Consider the following 14,120-nt stretch of genomic DNA (forward strand, 5'->3'; position numbering starts at 1 on the left):
TTTTTATTTTAGAATTTGCTTTTATTATTTATTAATTTATTTATTTCTTATCATTTAATATTTTTACTTCATATTTCCTTTTAAATAACTAATCAATTTTATATTTTTCTTCAATATTTAAAAAGTGCAAATTTTATTGGTACAATAGGTGCATCAGATTTAGGTTTTGGTTTAGCAATTTGCATTAATCTCTCAAATTTGACACTTGAACTTTAGTAAAAACAGTTTATTTGTTTTGGATTGTGATATTTTTAATTATAAAAACTAATTAAAAACAATAAAGCTCTTTTTTCTTTTTCTTTTTATCGTGCTTGCTGTTTTGTTTTTTCTTTGTTAATTAAGCTCATCATTTATTTTATTCATTTGCTTTTATTATTAATTAATTTTATTATTTCATATTTTTTCTTCATTTTTTCCTTCTAATTAACTATTTAATGATATATTTTTTCTTCAATATTTAAAAAGGTACAATTTAATTTATGATGAAGGTGCATCAGGCTTAGGTTCAGCTTTAGCAAAATGCATTAATCTCTCAAATTTGACACTTGACCTTTAGTAAAAACAGTTTATTTGTTTTGGATTGTGATATTTTTAATTATAAAAACTAATTAAAAACAATAAAGCTCTTTTTTCTTTTTCTTTTTATCGTGCTTGCTGTTTTGTTTTTTCTTTGTTAATTAAGCTCATCATTTATTTTATTCATTTGCTTTTATTATTAATTAATTTTATTATTTCATATTTTTTCTTCATTTTTTCCTTCTAATTAACTATTTAATGATATATTTTTTCTTCAATATTTAAAAAGGTCTAATTATTTTGGAGATAAAGGTGCATCAGGCTTATGTTCTGCTTTAGCAAATTGCATTAATCTCTCAAATTTGACACTTAGACTTTGGTAAAAACAGTTTATTTGTTTTGGATTGTGATATTTTTAATTATAAAAACTAATTAAAAACAATAAAGCTCTTTTTTCTTTTTCTTTTTATCGTGCTTGCTGTTTTGTTTTTTCTTTGTTAATTAAGCTCATCATTTATTTTATTCATTTGCTTTTATTATTAATTAATTTTATTATTTCATATTTTTTCTTCATTTTTTCCTTCTAATTAACTATTTAATGATATATTTTTTCTTCAATATTTAAAAAGTTACAATTCAATTGGTGCAATGGGTGCATCAGGCTTAGGTTCAGCTTTAGCAAAGTGCATTAATCTCTCAAATTTAAAACTTGATCTTCGGTAAAAACAGTTTATTTGTTTTGGATTGTGATATTTTTAATTATAAAAACTAATTAAAAACAATAAAGCTCTTTTTTCTTTTTCTTTTTATCGTGCTTGCTGTTTTGTTTTTTCTTTGTTAATTAAGCTCATCATTTATTTTATTCATTTGCTTTTATTATTAATTAATTTTATTATTTCATATTTTTTCTTCATTTTTTCCTTCTAATTAACTATTTAATGATATATTTTTTCTTCAATATTTAAAAAGGTCTAATTAAATTGGTGATAAAGCTGCATCAGGCTTAGGTTCAGCTTTAGCAAAATGCATTAATCTCTCAAATTTGACACTTTACCTTGAGTAAAAACAGTTTATTTGTTTTGAATTGTGATATTTTAAACTATAAAAATGAATATAAAAAAAATTTCTTTGAATTTATTTGATTTATTTTTTTATCTTTTTTATTGCACTAATATTATTTTATTTATAAATTTAAAGAATAATTTAATTTAAAAGTTTATTCTATTTTTATATTTATTTAAAATTTACACAGATTTATTTTAAAATTTTTAGCTCAATGAAAATTTCATAAAAATTCAAAGTAAAAGGCAAGTTTCTTAAATCATAAAGATTAGTTGTCTTTAATTTAAATTTCGAATGATAAACAGCTGGTGAAAAAAGGATGAATCAATATAAAATGTTTGAATAATATTATATATTTTATTATTTAATATTTTTAAAAAGTGTTTTTAACCTAAAATATAAATAGATTTATAGTTTTTATTATTGATTTTAAATTTATAAATATCATTCATATTTTTGTAAGTAAATAAATTATTTATTAAAAATAAAAAAATTTAAAAATTAAATTTACTTAAATAAATTAAATTCTCTTAAGCAAACCCTCCGAATTCTCCAAAAACGATAAAATAATTTGGAACTTTTAGTTTAATATATCTTATTAAATTAAAAAAATGCCAAGCTTTTATATGCCAGTTATATTATTATCTTAAATATTATCCATGAATCATATTTCTATCCTTTTTTTATTTATCATAATTAATTAGATACCATGATTTAAATAAAACCTTAGGGAGAAATCAAATTTTACTTTTTAATTTAATTTTTGTGATTTTTTGTAAAAAAAATTATATAAATATATATTTTAAGTCTATTTATAAAATAATTATTTGAATTTATTTTATATAATGATAAGATAAATAGCACAATATTTAAACATAAATTGCCTAAGTAAGCTTTATATAATCAAATTAGTTAAATTTCGTTGTTGGAAGAATTTATTATGACTGATATCAAATGTAATTAAAATTAATAAAAATCCAAAAATAGTAATTAAAAAATACAAGAAATTTATTTGTATTTATAATTTAATGAAAATTATATTTATTTATTTCGTAGTCACTTTAATTCGCTTTTTATTCTTCTGTCAGAAACAAAAAATTCTTTCTTAATTTAAGGATAAATACTAATTTTAATTAAATTCCACGTAATGATTTTTATAAAGAGAGCCATTACCAATAAATAAAAAGAAAAATATATTTATTTCCATATGAAAGAATTTTCTATTTCTGACAAAAAAATGAAGGCTTTTCTTAAATTTAAAATTAAAATAATTTTGTTAAAACCTTTTTAGAATAATTTTATATGTGAATTTGAAAGAAAGGTAAAACAATTATCAATTTTTATCTTCGTATGAATCTTTATTTCATTCAAACAAAATATTTTTATTCATTTTATAAAAGAAAGTTGATTGTTTGAAATGTTAATGATTTAATAAAATATTTAAATTCTTTTAAATTATTAAGGCTAGAAGAAATTATTTCTTAATTATTAATAAAAAATAAGTAAAATTCATAAGTAAGAATTAAATTTTATATTTTATTATACAAGATCAGTTTAAAATATACAAGAATTACTCTTAACTGATAATGATAGTTTAAAAATGCTCATATTTGATATCATTTTTCACATAATTAAAATCATCTAAATAAACAAAACAAACAAACTCTTACTTAAACTACTGAAAGCTAAATTAAAAATAAAAACTTTTTAAATGTCTGATTACGAACATTATGACTAAGGAGAATCTGGTTCTTCTTTAACTTATCCGATGTAAGCTGGTAATGTTTAAAAAAATGGCTATGCTATGCTAAGAGGTTTTCCTTGTAGAGTTACTGAAATGACAACTTGTAAGGCAGGAAAGCATGGACACGAAAAGGATACTATTATCGGTATTAATATTTTCTCAGGCAAAAAATATGAAGACTCATGTCCAACTTCCCATAATATGGAAATACCATTTGTAAAGAAACATGAATTCTAATTGATAGATATATCAGATGATGACTATCTTACTCTTTTGCTTGAAAACGGAGAAATCAAGGAAGATCTTAAACTTCCTGACGATGAACCACAATTAGTAGAAAAACTTAGAGCAGATTTTGATAGCCAAAAGGATATTCTTGTCTCTATAATATCAGCTATGGGATAGGAAAAAGTTATTTCTTACAGAGAATTAGTTAATTGAAATAAATCTTTTAATTTATTATCTTTTTTTATTTCTCATAAGAATATTAAAAAAATACGATTTTTAATTATAAATTTTAAATTAAATTAATTAAATTTATTTTATATTTTTTTAAGGCTGTTTGAATTTTACATTAAAATATTTAAATAAATTTTACATGATTTTTTATTTACTAAAACTCATATTATTTAATTATGGATAACTTTAATTAATTAGCATATTTTATTCTCAGTCATTCATAAAGTCATGGGTATTTCAAAATAATATTTTTGTCAAATAAATTAATTTTTTTCTAAATAATATGAAAATTTATGGAAAAAAATGTATGTAAGTAGTCACAATCAATTATAACAAAAATAATTTTAATTATCTCTTAGTAATGAAATTGATAATTATTAAGATAATACCCTTAATAATTCTTTAGTCAAAAAGGTTTTTAATATAAAAAATTTCAAATTTCAAAAAAACTAAAAATTTTCAAAATATGGGTGTTAATATGTATTTATAGGTGCTAATATTGGATAATCTACAGTATATTTTTTTAGAATGGTACAAATTAAATAAGAATATTTAAAAAAGAAAATCAATAATTTTTTTAAATAAATCAAAATTATTAATTTCTGATCACAATTAATTAATTAATAAATAATCAAAGAAATATAAATGGGAAATCAATAAAAAAAAAGGAAGTAATAGAATAACTCTTTAAGTATTCTATAAGATGTAACCATCATTATTATTCATTTTATTTATTATTATAAAATCATTTTTTAAAAAAAAAAGTTAGTGAAATCTGACTTGAAAGCTCTAACTCATATTGACTTACAATTAAAGTAAGATATATATATATAAATATTTATTCATTCATATTTAATGATAAATTTATCAAAATAAGCAATATTTTTTTTAATAAAAATAAGTATTTTTAAATTTTTAATGTTTCTATTACAAAATTAAGAAAGAATAAATAAAATTTAATTCATTAATTTTTTCATAAATTAAATTCTTTTATTATTATTAATAAAATAAATAGAAATTGCAATCTTAGTAACAAATAAGTTGCTTAAATTAACAATAGTTTAGTATAATGCTAAAAATTAGAATCTTAAGTACTAAATCTTAAGTAATCATTTAACTTTATTATCTTAAATTACATAATTACTTTTTTCTATCAATCTAATATTTAGTAAGGAAAATATTTCAGATGATTAGATAAATTAATTATTTGATAAATATCCCTTCACAAAGGATTTTGTTGAAACTGGTAATAATGTGAGGTAAATAAATATATTTTATTTTAATAAATCTTAATATATTCTACAAATTGTTTAATAAGTTATAACATTATCTTCTTACCCTAGTTATTTCTACCATTAATAAAAATTAAAAAGTTTGAATCTTAAATTGTGTTTAAATAAAATATTAATTTAATAATTTAAATTAATTAAAATAGTTATAATTTCATTTTATTTAAATAGCAATGACTAAATATACACCCAAATTTTGTTTTTGCTAAATTGTTTTTAGATTAATCATGGTTGTTAAGAACTTAGGTAAAATAAATAGAACTAACTAACTATTGGTATTTAATTGATTTATTTTTAATGTGAAAGATTAAATGATATTGAAGCTTAAAGAGATATTCTATTAGAAGAAACTATGAGTAATCTAATTAATCTCAACAGTTTATAGCTAAATTTAGAGTATACTTTTTAATTAATTTATTTTTTAAAAAAATTAAATTCATCTTTCAAAACTCATTAAAAATTTTCAATATCTAAACTAAATTATTTTAAATGATACATAAAAGAGGAAATTAATTAGGAGATTAAGGCTCGGTTTGGATTTGTAAATTATTACGTAAATGCAAAACACTTAATAACTTAAATCTGCAGCTTTGGTAATCTTATTTCAATTATATTTAGCATATTCAGTTATATTTATTGAATTATTTAAGAAGAATATAAATTATTTATTAAAAATCTTTTTTTGCAAAGGAAAAATAAAATAGGTGATGTAGGGATATCGAGTATTGCAGAAGGTATTAGTAGTTGTGCTAAACTCACAACTTTAACTTTAAATGCAGTGTAAATTTTGTTGATTATTGTTTATATATTAAAAAATTATTTTTCAATATAATTTAACACTTAATTGTAAATAAAAACTAAAAAAGTGAAAATTTATTTAGAAAAGAATTTTAAAATATTTTTAATTAATCTATTAAAAGATGATAAATTTATTTATTTATTAGCATATTATTTTTTATTATAAAAGTAATAATTAAATTGGGGATGGAGGAGCATATTATTTAGGAACAGCATTAAGTAACTTAAAGTTACTTATTAATTTAAAATTTTGTCTTAGGTAATTTTTATTTTACAATTAATTTTGATGATATAATAAAACTATATGAAATTTTTATGTTGGAGATTAGCTTAAAATAATTAATTTGTTTATAATTTTATTTATTTTATTTGAAAAGGCAAAATAAATTCTCTGATAAAGGAGCACTATACATTGGATTAGGTTTAAGTAAGTGCAATCAACTTAAGAATTTAGATATTGGATTACAGTAAATAATCTTTTTTTATTATTTAAAAAAAATGATATTATATATATTAAGTTTTAATAAAATTTCTTAAATTTTAATTAAACATGATTTGCATTTATTAAAGCATAAATTAAATAGGGGATGATGGAGCTTCTACTATTGGTGCAGCACTTGGTAACTGCAAGTTCCTAACTAATCTCAAATTTGACATTTCGTAAAATTATATTTTATTTATTTTTTGATAACTAAAAAAAGCTTAAATTATTTAATATATTTTGATTTAAATTTCGAAACAAATTTAAACAGTTAATAAATTGATTTATTTTATTTGAAAAGGGACAATAAAATCGGTGATGAAGGAGCATAAAATATTGGATTAGGTTTGAGTAACTGCACTCAACTTACAAATTTAGAATTTGACATAAGGTAAATTTATTTCATTTGTAACTTTTAAAAAATTATGTCAAACCATTTTATTAAACTAAATTAAAAAAAACTTTGAATTTATAAAATGTTTTAAATTTTAATTAAACGTGATTTACATTTATAAAAGCGGAAATTAAATTGGTGATGATGGAGCTTCTACTATTGGTAAAGCACTTGGTAACTGCAAGTTCCTAACTAATCTCAAATTTTCCATTCGGTAAAATTATATTTTATTTATTTATTGATTACTAAAAAAAGTTTAAATTATTTTATATATTTTGATTTAAATTTCGAAACAAATTTAAACAGTTAATAAATTGATTTATTTTATTTGAAAAGGTGGTCTAAAATCGATGGTAAAGGAGCATAAAATATTGGATTAGGTTTGAGTAACTGCACTCAACTTAGAAATTTAGAATTTGACATAAGGTAAATTTATTTCATTTGTAACTTTTAAAAAATTATGTCAAACCATTTTATTAAAACTAAATTAAAAAAAATCTTTGAATTTATAAAATGTCTTAAATTTTAATTAAACGTGATTTGCATTTATAAAAGCAGAAATTAAATTGGCGATGATGGAGCTTCTACTATTCGTAAAGCACTTGGTAAATGCAAATTCCTAACTAATCTCAAATTTAACATTTAGTAAAATTATATTTTATTTATTTATTGATTGCTAAAAAAAGTTTGAATTATTTAAGATATTTTGATTTAAATTTCAAAACAAATTTAAATAGTAAATAAATTGATTTATTTTATTTGAAAAGGTAGAATAGAATCGGTGATAAAGGAGCATTAGGTTTGAGTAACTGCACTCAACTTAGAAATTTAGAATTTGACATAAGGTAAATTTATTTCATTTGTAACTTTTAAAAAATTATGTCAAACCATTTTATTAAAACTAAATTAAAATAACTTTGAATTTATAAAATGTCTTAAATTTTAATTAAACATGATTTGCATTTATAAAAGCAGAAATTAAATTGGGTATGATGGAGCTTCTACTATTCGTAAAACACTTGGTAACTGCAAATTCCTAACTAATCTCAAATTTAACATTTAGTAAAATTATATTTTATTTATTTATTGATAACTAAAAAAAGTTTGAATTATTTTATATATTTTGATTTAAATTTCAAAACAAATTTAAATAGTAAATAAATTTATTTATTTTATTTGAAAAGGGACAATAAAATCGGTGATAAAGGAGCATAAAATATTGGATTAGGTTTGAGTAACTGCACTCAACTTACAAATTTAGAATTTTGCATAAGGTAAATTTATTTCATTTGTAACTTTTAAAAAATTATGCCAAACCATTTTATTAAAACTAAATTAAAAAAAACTTTGAATTTATAAAATGCCTTAAATTTTAATTAAACGTGATTTGCATTTATAAAAGCAGAAATTTAATTGGCGATGATGGAGCTTCTACTATTGGTAAAGCACTTGGTAACTGCAAGTTCCTAACTAATCTCAAATTTTCCATTCGGTAAAATTATATTTTATTTATTTATTGATTACTAAAAAAAGTTTAAATTATTTAATATATTTTGATTTAAATTTCGAAACAAATTTAAACAGTTAATAAATTGATTTATTTTATTTGAAAAGGGACAATAAAATCGGTGATAAAGGAGCATAAAATATTGGATTAGGTTTGAGTAATTGCACTCAACTTACAAATTTAGAATTTGACATAAGGTAAATTTATTTCATTTGTAACTTTTAAAAAATTATGTCAAACCATTTTATTAAAACTAAATTAAAAAAAACTTTGAATTTATAAAATGTCTTAAATTTTAATTAAACGTGATTTGCATTTATTAAAGCATAAATTAAATTGGCGATGATGGAGCTTCTACTATTGGTAAAGCACTTGGTAACTGCAAGTTCCTAACTAATCTCAAATTTTCCATTTGGTAAAATTATATTTTATTTATTTATTGATTACTAAAAAAAGTTTGAATTATTTTATATATATTGAGTTAAATTTCGAAACAAATTTAAACAGTTAATAAATTGATTTATTTTATTTGAAAAGGTACAATAAAATCGGTGATAAAGGAGCATAAAATATTGGATTAGGTTTGAGTAACTGCACTCAACTAACAAATTTAATTTTTAGCTCAGAGTAAATTTGATTTATTACTTTTGAAAAAAATGATGTTAAAGCTTTTAAGATGTTATTTAAAATATCTTTATTTTATATAGTAATAATGAGAAGTTTCTAAAATCAAGAGAAATTATCAACTGTAAAAATATAAAGTTATTGGAACTATCTATGTAGTAATTACTTTTTATTGTTTAAAATAAGATAATTTTAAGTAAAATTTATTATTTATTTAAAAAATAAATTTATATTTATTAAAAGTGGATTGACTGTATAAAGATAAAGAGAAATCAAAAGATTAGCTTAAAAAATAAAAAGATTAGTATAATTAAATATATGAATTTACTAAAATGAATAATTAAATATTTATTTATTTATTTATTAATAGTACACACAAAAAATTGAATATTAAAATTGTACAATCAATATATTTTTTGTTATTTAATTCCATGTTAGGAAAATGTTATTGGTTAAATATCACAGATTAATTATCATTAAAACAAACAATTAAAATCTTTTATATATTATGGTTTGTTTTTTATATGTTGGAAACTAGATAAAATAAAACTGATTTCTTTGTGTATTATTAAAAAGATAATAAGCATAGATCAGAAGCTATGTAGAGATTTGTACTTCTACCAACATTTGAGCAATTTCGGTTGATTTGAAAATGTGTGCAAAAAGGCATTCCAAAAAAAGAATTCAAGTCTAAATTGAGAAACTAAAATCTATCAAAGGTTAGAGCTCAATTCATATAAAAAAATAAGGCCTTCAAAAAATAAATCACAGATTGATTTATACACATACAAAAATAAATTATTATGATGACTATTATTTAATTTATAATAAATATTTTTTGTTTTTTAAGTAATTATTTTTTATGTATTCCATAATCTTATTTTTTTAATTATTTTTAATTTATTTGATAAGATTTTTTATTAAATTTAAAAAGTAAAGAATCATAAATTTATTTTACCTCAATTAATTAATTTTTCAAATTGCATTTTCAAATTATTTGATAGTTTTTGAGAAACAGGAGGGTTTGCTTAAGGGAATTTAATTTATTTAAGTAAATTTTATTTTTAAATATTTTTATTTTTTATAAATAATTTATCTACTTACAAAAATATGAATGAAATTTTAAATATAAAATCAATAATAAAATCTATATATCTATCTATTTATATTTTAGGTTAAAAAACTTTTTCAAAATTTTATAGAATATTATTCAAACATTTAATCTTTATTCATCGTTTTTAAGCCACTTATTTATCATCAGAAATTTTTTAAAAAGACAACTAATCTTTTTAATTTAAGACACTTGCTTTTTACTTTGAATTTTGATTATTAATTCATAGAGCTAAAAAATTTATAATAAATTTGTGTAAATTTTAAATAAATATAAAAATAGAATAAACTTTTAAATTAAAAATTATTCTTTAAATTAATAAATAAAATAGTATTAATCGAATTAAAAAGAATAAAAAATAAATCAAATAAATTCAAAGAGCTTTTTTGTTTTATATTCATTTTTATAGTTGAAAATATCACAATCCAAAACAAATAAACTGTTTTTACAAAAGACAAAGTGTCAAACTAGTTAGATTAATGCACTTTGCTAAAGCAGAACCTAAACTTGATGCACCTCCATCACCAATTTAATTGCTAATTTTTAAATATTGAAGAAAAAATATGAAATAATAAGATTGATTAATTAATATTTAAAGCAAAAGTTGAAAATAAAATGAAGAGTTAAATTAACAAATAAAAAACAAAAAAAAAAGCAAGTACAATAAAAAGAAAAAGAAAAAAGAGCTTTATTGTTTTTAGTTAGTTTTTATAATTAAAAATATCACAATCAAAAACAAATAAATTATTTTTACGAAAAAAAAAGTGACAAATTGGAGAGATTAATGCACTTTGCTAAAGCAGAACCTAAGCCTGATGTACCTTCATCACCAATTTAATTGCTACTTTTTAAATATTGAAGAAAAAATATGAAATAATAAGATTGATTTATTAATAATTATAGCAAAAGTTGAAAATAAAATGAAGAGTTAAATTAACAAAGAAAAAACAAAAAAAAAAGTAAGTACAATAAAGAGAAAAATAAAAAAGAGCTTTATTGTTTTAAATTAGTTTTTATAATTAAAAATATCACAATCCAAAACAAATAAATTATTTTTACGAAAGAAAAAGTGACAAATTGGAGAGATTAATGCACTTTGCTAAAGCAGAACCTAAGCCTGATGTACCTTCATCACCAATTTAATTGCCACTTTTTAAATATTGAAGAAAAAATATATCATTTAATAGTTAATTAGAAGGAAAAAACAAAGAAAAAATATGAAATAATAAGATTAATTAATAATAAAAGAAAAAGTTGAAAATAAAGTGGTGAGTTAAATTAACAAAGAAAGAACAAAAAAAAAGCAAGAACAATAAAAAGAAAAAGAAAAAAGAGCTTTTTTGTTTTATATTCATTTTTATAGTTTAAAATATCACAATCCAAAACAAATAAACTGTTTTTACATAAGACAAAGTGTCAAACTAGTAAGATTAATGCACTTTGCTAAAGCAGAACCTAAGCCTGATATACCTTCATCACCAATTTAATTGCTACTTTTTAAATATTGAAGAAAAAATATATCATTAAATAGTTAATTAGAAGGAATAAACAAAGAAAAAATATGAAATAATAAGATTGATTAATTAATAATAAAAGGAAAAGTTGAAAATAAAGTGATGAGTTAAATTAGCAAAGAAAGAAAGAACAAAAAAAAAGTAAAAGAAAAAAGAGCTTTGTTGTTTTTAGTTAGTTTTTATAATTAAAAATATCACAATCCAAAGCAAATAAATTATTTTTACACAAGATTAAGTGTCAAATTTGAGAGATTAATGCACTTTGCTAAAGCAGAACCTAAGCCTGATGCACCTCCATCACCAATTTAATTGTTACTTTTTAAATATTGAAGAAAAAATATATCATTAAATAGTTAATTAGAAGGAGTAAACAAAGAAAAAATATGAAATAATATATTTGATTAATTAATAATAAAATCAAAAGTTGAAAATAAAGTGATGAGTTAAATTAACAAAGAAAGAACAAAAAAAAAGCAAGAACAATAAAAAGAAAAAGAAAAAAGAGCTTTATTGTTTTTAATTAGTTTTTATAATTAAAAATATCACAATTCAAAACAAATAAATTATTTTTACCTAAGATTAAGTGTCAAATTGGAGAGATTAATGCACTTTGCTAAAGCAGAACCTAAGCTTGATGCACCTCCATCACCAATTTAATTTTCACTTTTTAAATATTGAAGAAAAAATATATAATATCACAATCCAAAACAAATAAATTATTTTTACCCAAGACAAAGTGTCAAATTGGAGAGATTAATGCACTTTGCTAAAGCAGAACCTAAGCCTGATGCACCTCCATCATCTATTTAATTGTTACTTTTTAAATATTGAAGAAAATATATCATTAAATAGTTAATTAGAAGGAATAAACAAAGAAAAAATATGAAATAATATATTTGATTAATTATTAATAAAATCAAAAGTTGAAAATAAAGTGATGAGTTAAATTAACAAAGAAAGAACAAAAAAAAAGCAAGAACAATAAAAAGAAAAAGAAAAAAGAGCTTTATTGTTTTTAATTAGTTTTTATCATTAAAAATATCACAATCCAAAACAAATAAATTATTTTTTACCCAAGATAAAGTGTCAAATTGGAGAGATTAATGCACTTTGCTAAAGCAGAACCTAAGCCTGATGCACCTCCATCACCTATTTAATTTCTAAAAAATTTCCAAAAACTTTAATTAATGTTATAAATTTATTTTAAAAAGTTAGTCTAAAAAATGTTGCTCCAGACCTCAATTTTCCTCTTATATAATAATAAGATTAACAAATAATTAATAAAATTAAAAAAGAATGAAAAAGTAAGAAATCATAATATAAAGAAAAAGGAAAATAAATCAAATAAATTAAAAGAGCTTTTATGTTTTAAATTAACTTTTATAATTAAAAATTTTACAATCCAAAACAAATAAACTGCTTTTATTAAATGTAAGTTTTAATAGCAAAAATGAAGAAAAAATATCAATTAATAAAAAATGAATAATAAATAATTAAAAATTGAAATGAAAATAAAATTAAAATAGTTAAAAAAATTTATTTTAATAAAAATCAATAAATAATGATGATAATTTCAATAATGAAAGTTATTTATTTAAACAAATTGAAAAAAAAATATACAAAAAATATTGATAATAATAAAAATAATATTTATAAATTAAATATACCTCAGAGCAATATTTAGAACCTAATGAGATAAAAATGAAGAGCTTAAAAACTTTTTTTAATTAATTTATATAAATTTAAAGGATATTATTAAAAAAAAAATAATTACTTCTTCTAATTCGTTATATTCTTTAATCTATTATATCATTTATTTTTTTTCAAAAATATTGAAAAGCAATTTATGAAATTTAATTAATGAATTAATTATATAAATGGATAAAAAGAACAAATGAAAATAATAATTAATTATCAAATATTAATTTAAATATTTGATATTATGAAGAGATATCACAGAAAAATTAATTTAACATTCATTATTTAAACTTAATATTTGTATTTAAAACATATATTTAAAAATATAGTAGAATTAGAGATCTCCAGTTATTTAGTCATATTTGAAAAAATTCTAGTATTTAATGTTCTGAGGGATATAAGAGGAAAAGTGAGGTCTGGGGCAACATTTTTTTAGACTAGCTTTTTTTAACACATTTATATAATAATATTTTAGAATATATTTTTACTGAGAAAATAAATACTGAATAAAAATTCATATTCAAAATTGCACTCAATTAACATTTTAGAATGATTTTTACTAGAAAATAAATACTGAATAAAAATTCATATTCAAAATTGCACACAATTAACATTTTAGAATGATTTTGATGAGAAAATAAATACTGAATAAAAATTCATATTCAAAATTGCACACGATTAACATTTTAGAATGATTTTTACTGAGAAAATAAAATATAAATATAAAATAGTGAGTAAAATTTAATAAGAGTTTAAAATAAGAAATTAAATTAACTTTTGAAAAATAGATGGTAATTATTAATAAGTACAAGATAAATAAGATATATGGAAAATAAATAAGTTTAATTTTGAAAAAAGAGCGATTAATTAATATTTTAGAAGAATAATATTTATAGAGAATCTTATTAAAATGTATGAAATAA

At 19.2% G+C, this 14,120-nt stretch overlaps 5 protein-coding genes across 5 annotated transcripts; 4 read left to right on the top strand and 1 right to left on the bottom strand. All coding sequences in view use genetic code 6, as the record gives it.

Moving 5' to 3' along the window:
- Nucleotides 1–125: 125 nt before the first annotated feature.
- On the top strand, nt 126–1,606 carry TTHERM_001542769 (cyclic nucleotide-binding domain protein; the record flags this gene model as incomplete). Its single annotated transcript, XM_012795303.1, has 5 exons — nt 126–215; nt 466–555; nt 806–895; nt 1,146–1,235; nt 1,486–1,606. Coding segments are annotated over 5 exons (481 nt in total), but the record flags the coding sequence as incomplete, so codon positions are not given.
- A 1,474-nt stretch (nt 1,607–3,080) lies between these two features.
- Nucleotides 3,081–3,895, top strand: TTHERM_01542770 (eukaryotic translation initiation factor 5A). The gene has a single exon (XM_001029389.2). The coding sequence runs from the start codon at nt 3,179–3,181 to the stop codon at nt 3,761–3,763; it is 585 nt and encodes a 194-aa protein (XP_001029389.2). The 5' UTR covers nt 3,081–3,178; the 3' UTR covers nt 3,764–3,895.
- Nucleotides 3,896–4,426: 531 nt separating this feature from the next.
- On the top strand, nt 4,427–9,196 carry TTHERM_001542771 (translation initiation factor eIF-5A family protein; the record flags this gene model as incomplete). The annotated part of the gene is made up of 24 exons (XM_012795304.1): nt 4,427–4,486; nt 4,547–4,596; nt 4,797–4,886; nt 4,951–5,040; nt 5,242–5,316; nt 5,377–5,466; nt 5,574–5,663; nt 5,761–5,850; nt 6,038–6,127; nt 6,246–6,335; nt 6,439–6,528; nt 6,651–6,740; nt 6,868–6,957; nt 7,080–7,169; nt 7,299–7,388; nt 7,511–7,588; nt 7,716–7,805; nt 7,928–8,017; nt 8,146–8,235; nt 8,358–8,447; nt 8,576–8,665; nt 8,788–8,877; nt 8,958–9,032; nt 9,118–9,196. The coding sequence occupies 24 exons, from the start codon at nt 4,427–4,429 to the stop codon at nt 9,194–9,196; spliced, it is 2,037 nt and encodes a 678-aa protein (XP_012650758.1).
- Nucleotides 9,197–9,206: 10 nt separating this feature from the next.
- TTHERM_001542772 (hypothetical protein) lies at nt 9,207–9,524 on the top strand (the record flags this gene model as incomplete). Its single annotated transcript, XM_012795305.1, has 1 exon — nt 9,207–9,524. One exon carries the CDS (start codon nt 9,207–9,209, stop codon nt 9,522–9,524), a length of 318 nt encoding a protein of 105 aa, XP_012650759.1.
- A 445-nt stretch (nt 9,525–9,969) lies between these two features.
- On the bottom strand, nt 9,970–13,216 carry TTHERM_001542773 (hypothetical protein; the record flags this gene model as incomplete). The annotated part of the gene is made up of 10 exons (XM_012795306.1): nt 9,970–10,216; nt 10,435–10,521; nt 10,740–10,829; nt 11,045–11,134; nt 11,389–11,478; nt 11,725–11,814; nt 12,073–12,162; nt 12,226–12,315; nt 12,573–12,748; nt 13,167–13,216. Coding segments are annotated over 10 exons (936 nt in total), but the record flags the coding sequence as incomplete, so codon positions are not given.
- Nucleotides 13,217–14,120: the final 904 nt, after the last annotated feature.

Source organism: Tetrahymena thermophila (genome assembly GCF_000189635.1).
Source record: "Tetrahymena thermophila SB210 genomic scaffold scf_8254821, whole genome shotgun sequence".
Classification (NCBI taxonomy): Eukaryota; Ciliophora; class Oligohymenophorea; order Hymenostomatida; family Tetrahymenidae; genus Tetrahymena; species Tetrahymena thermophila.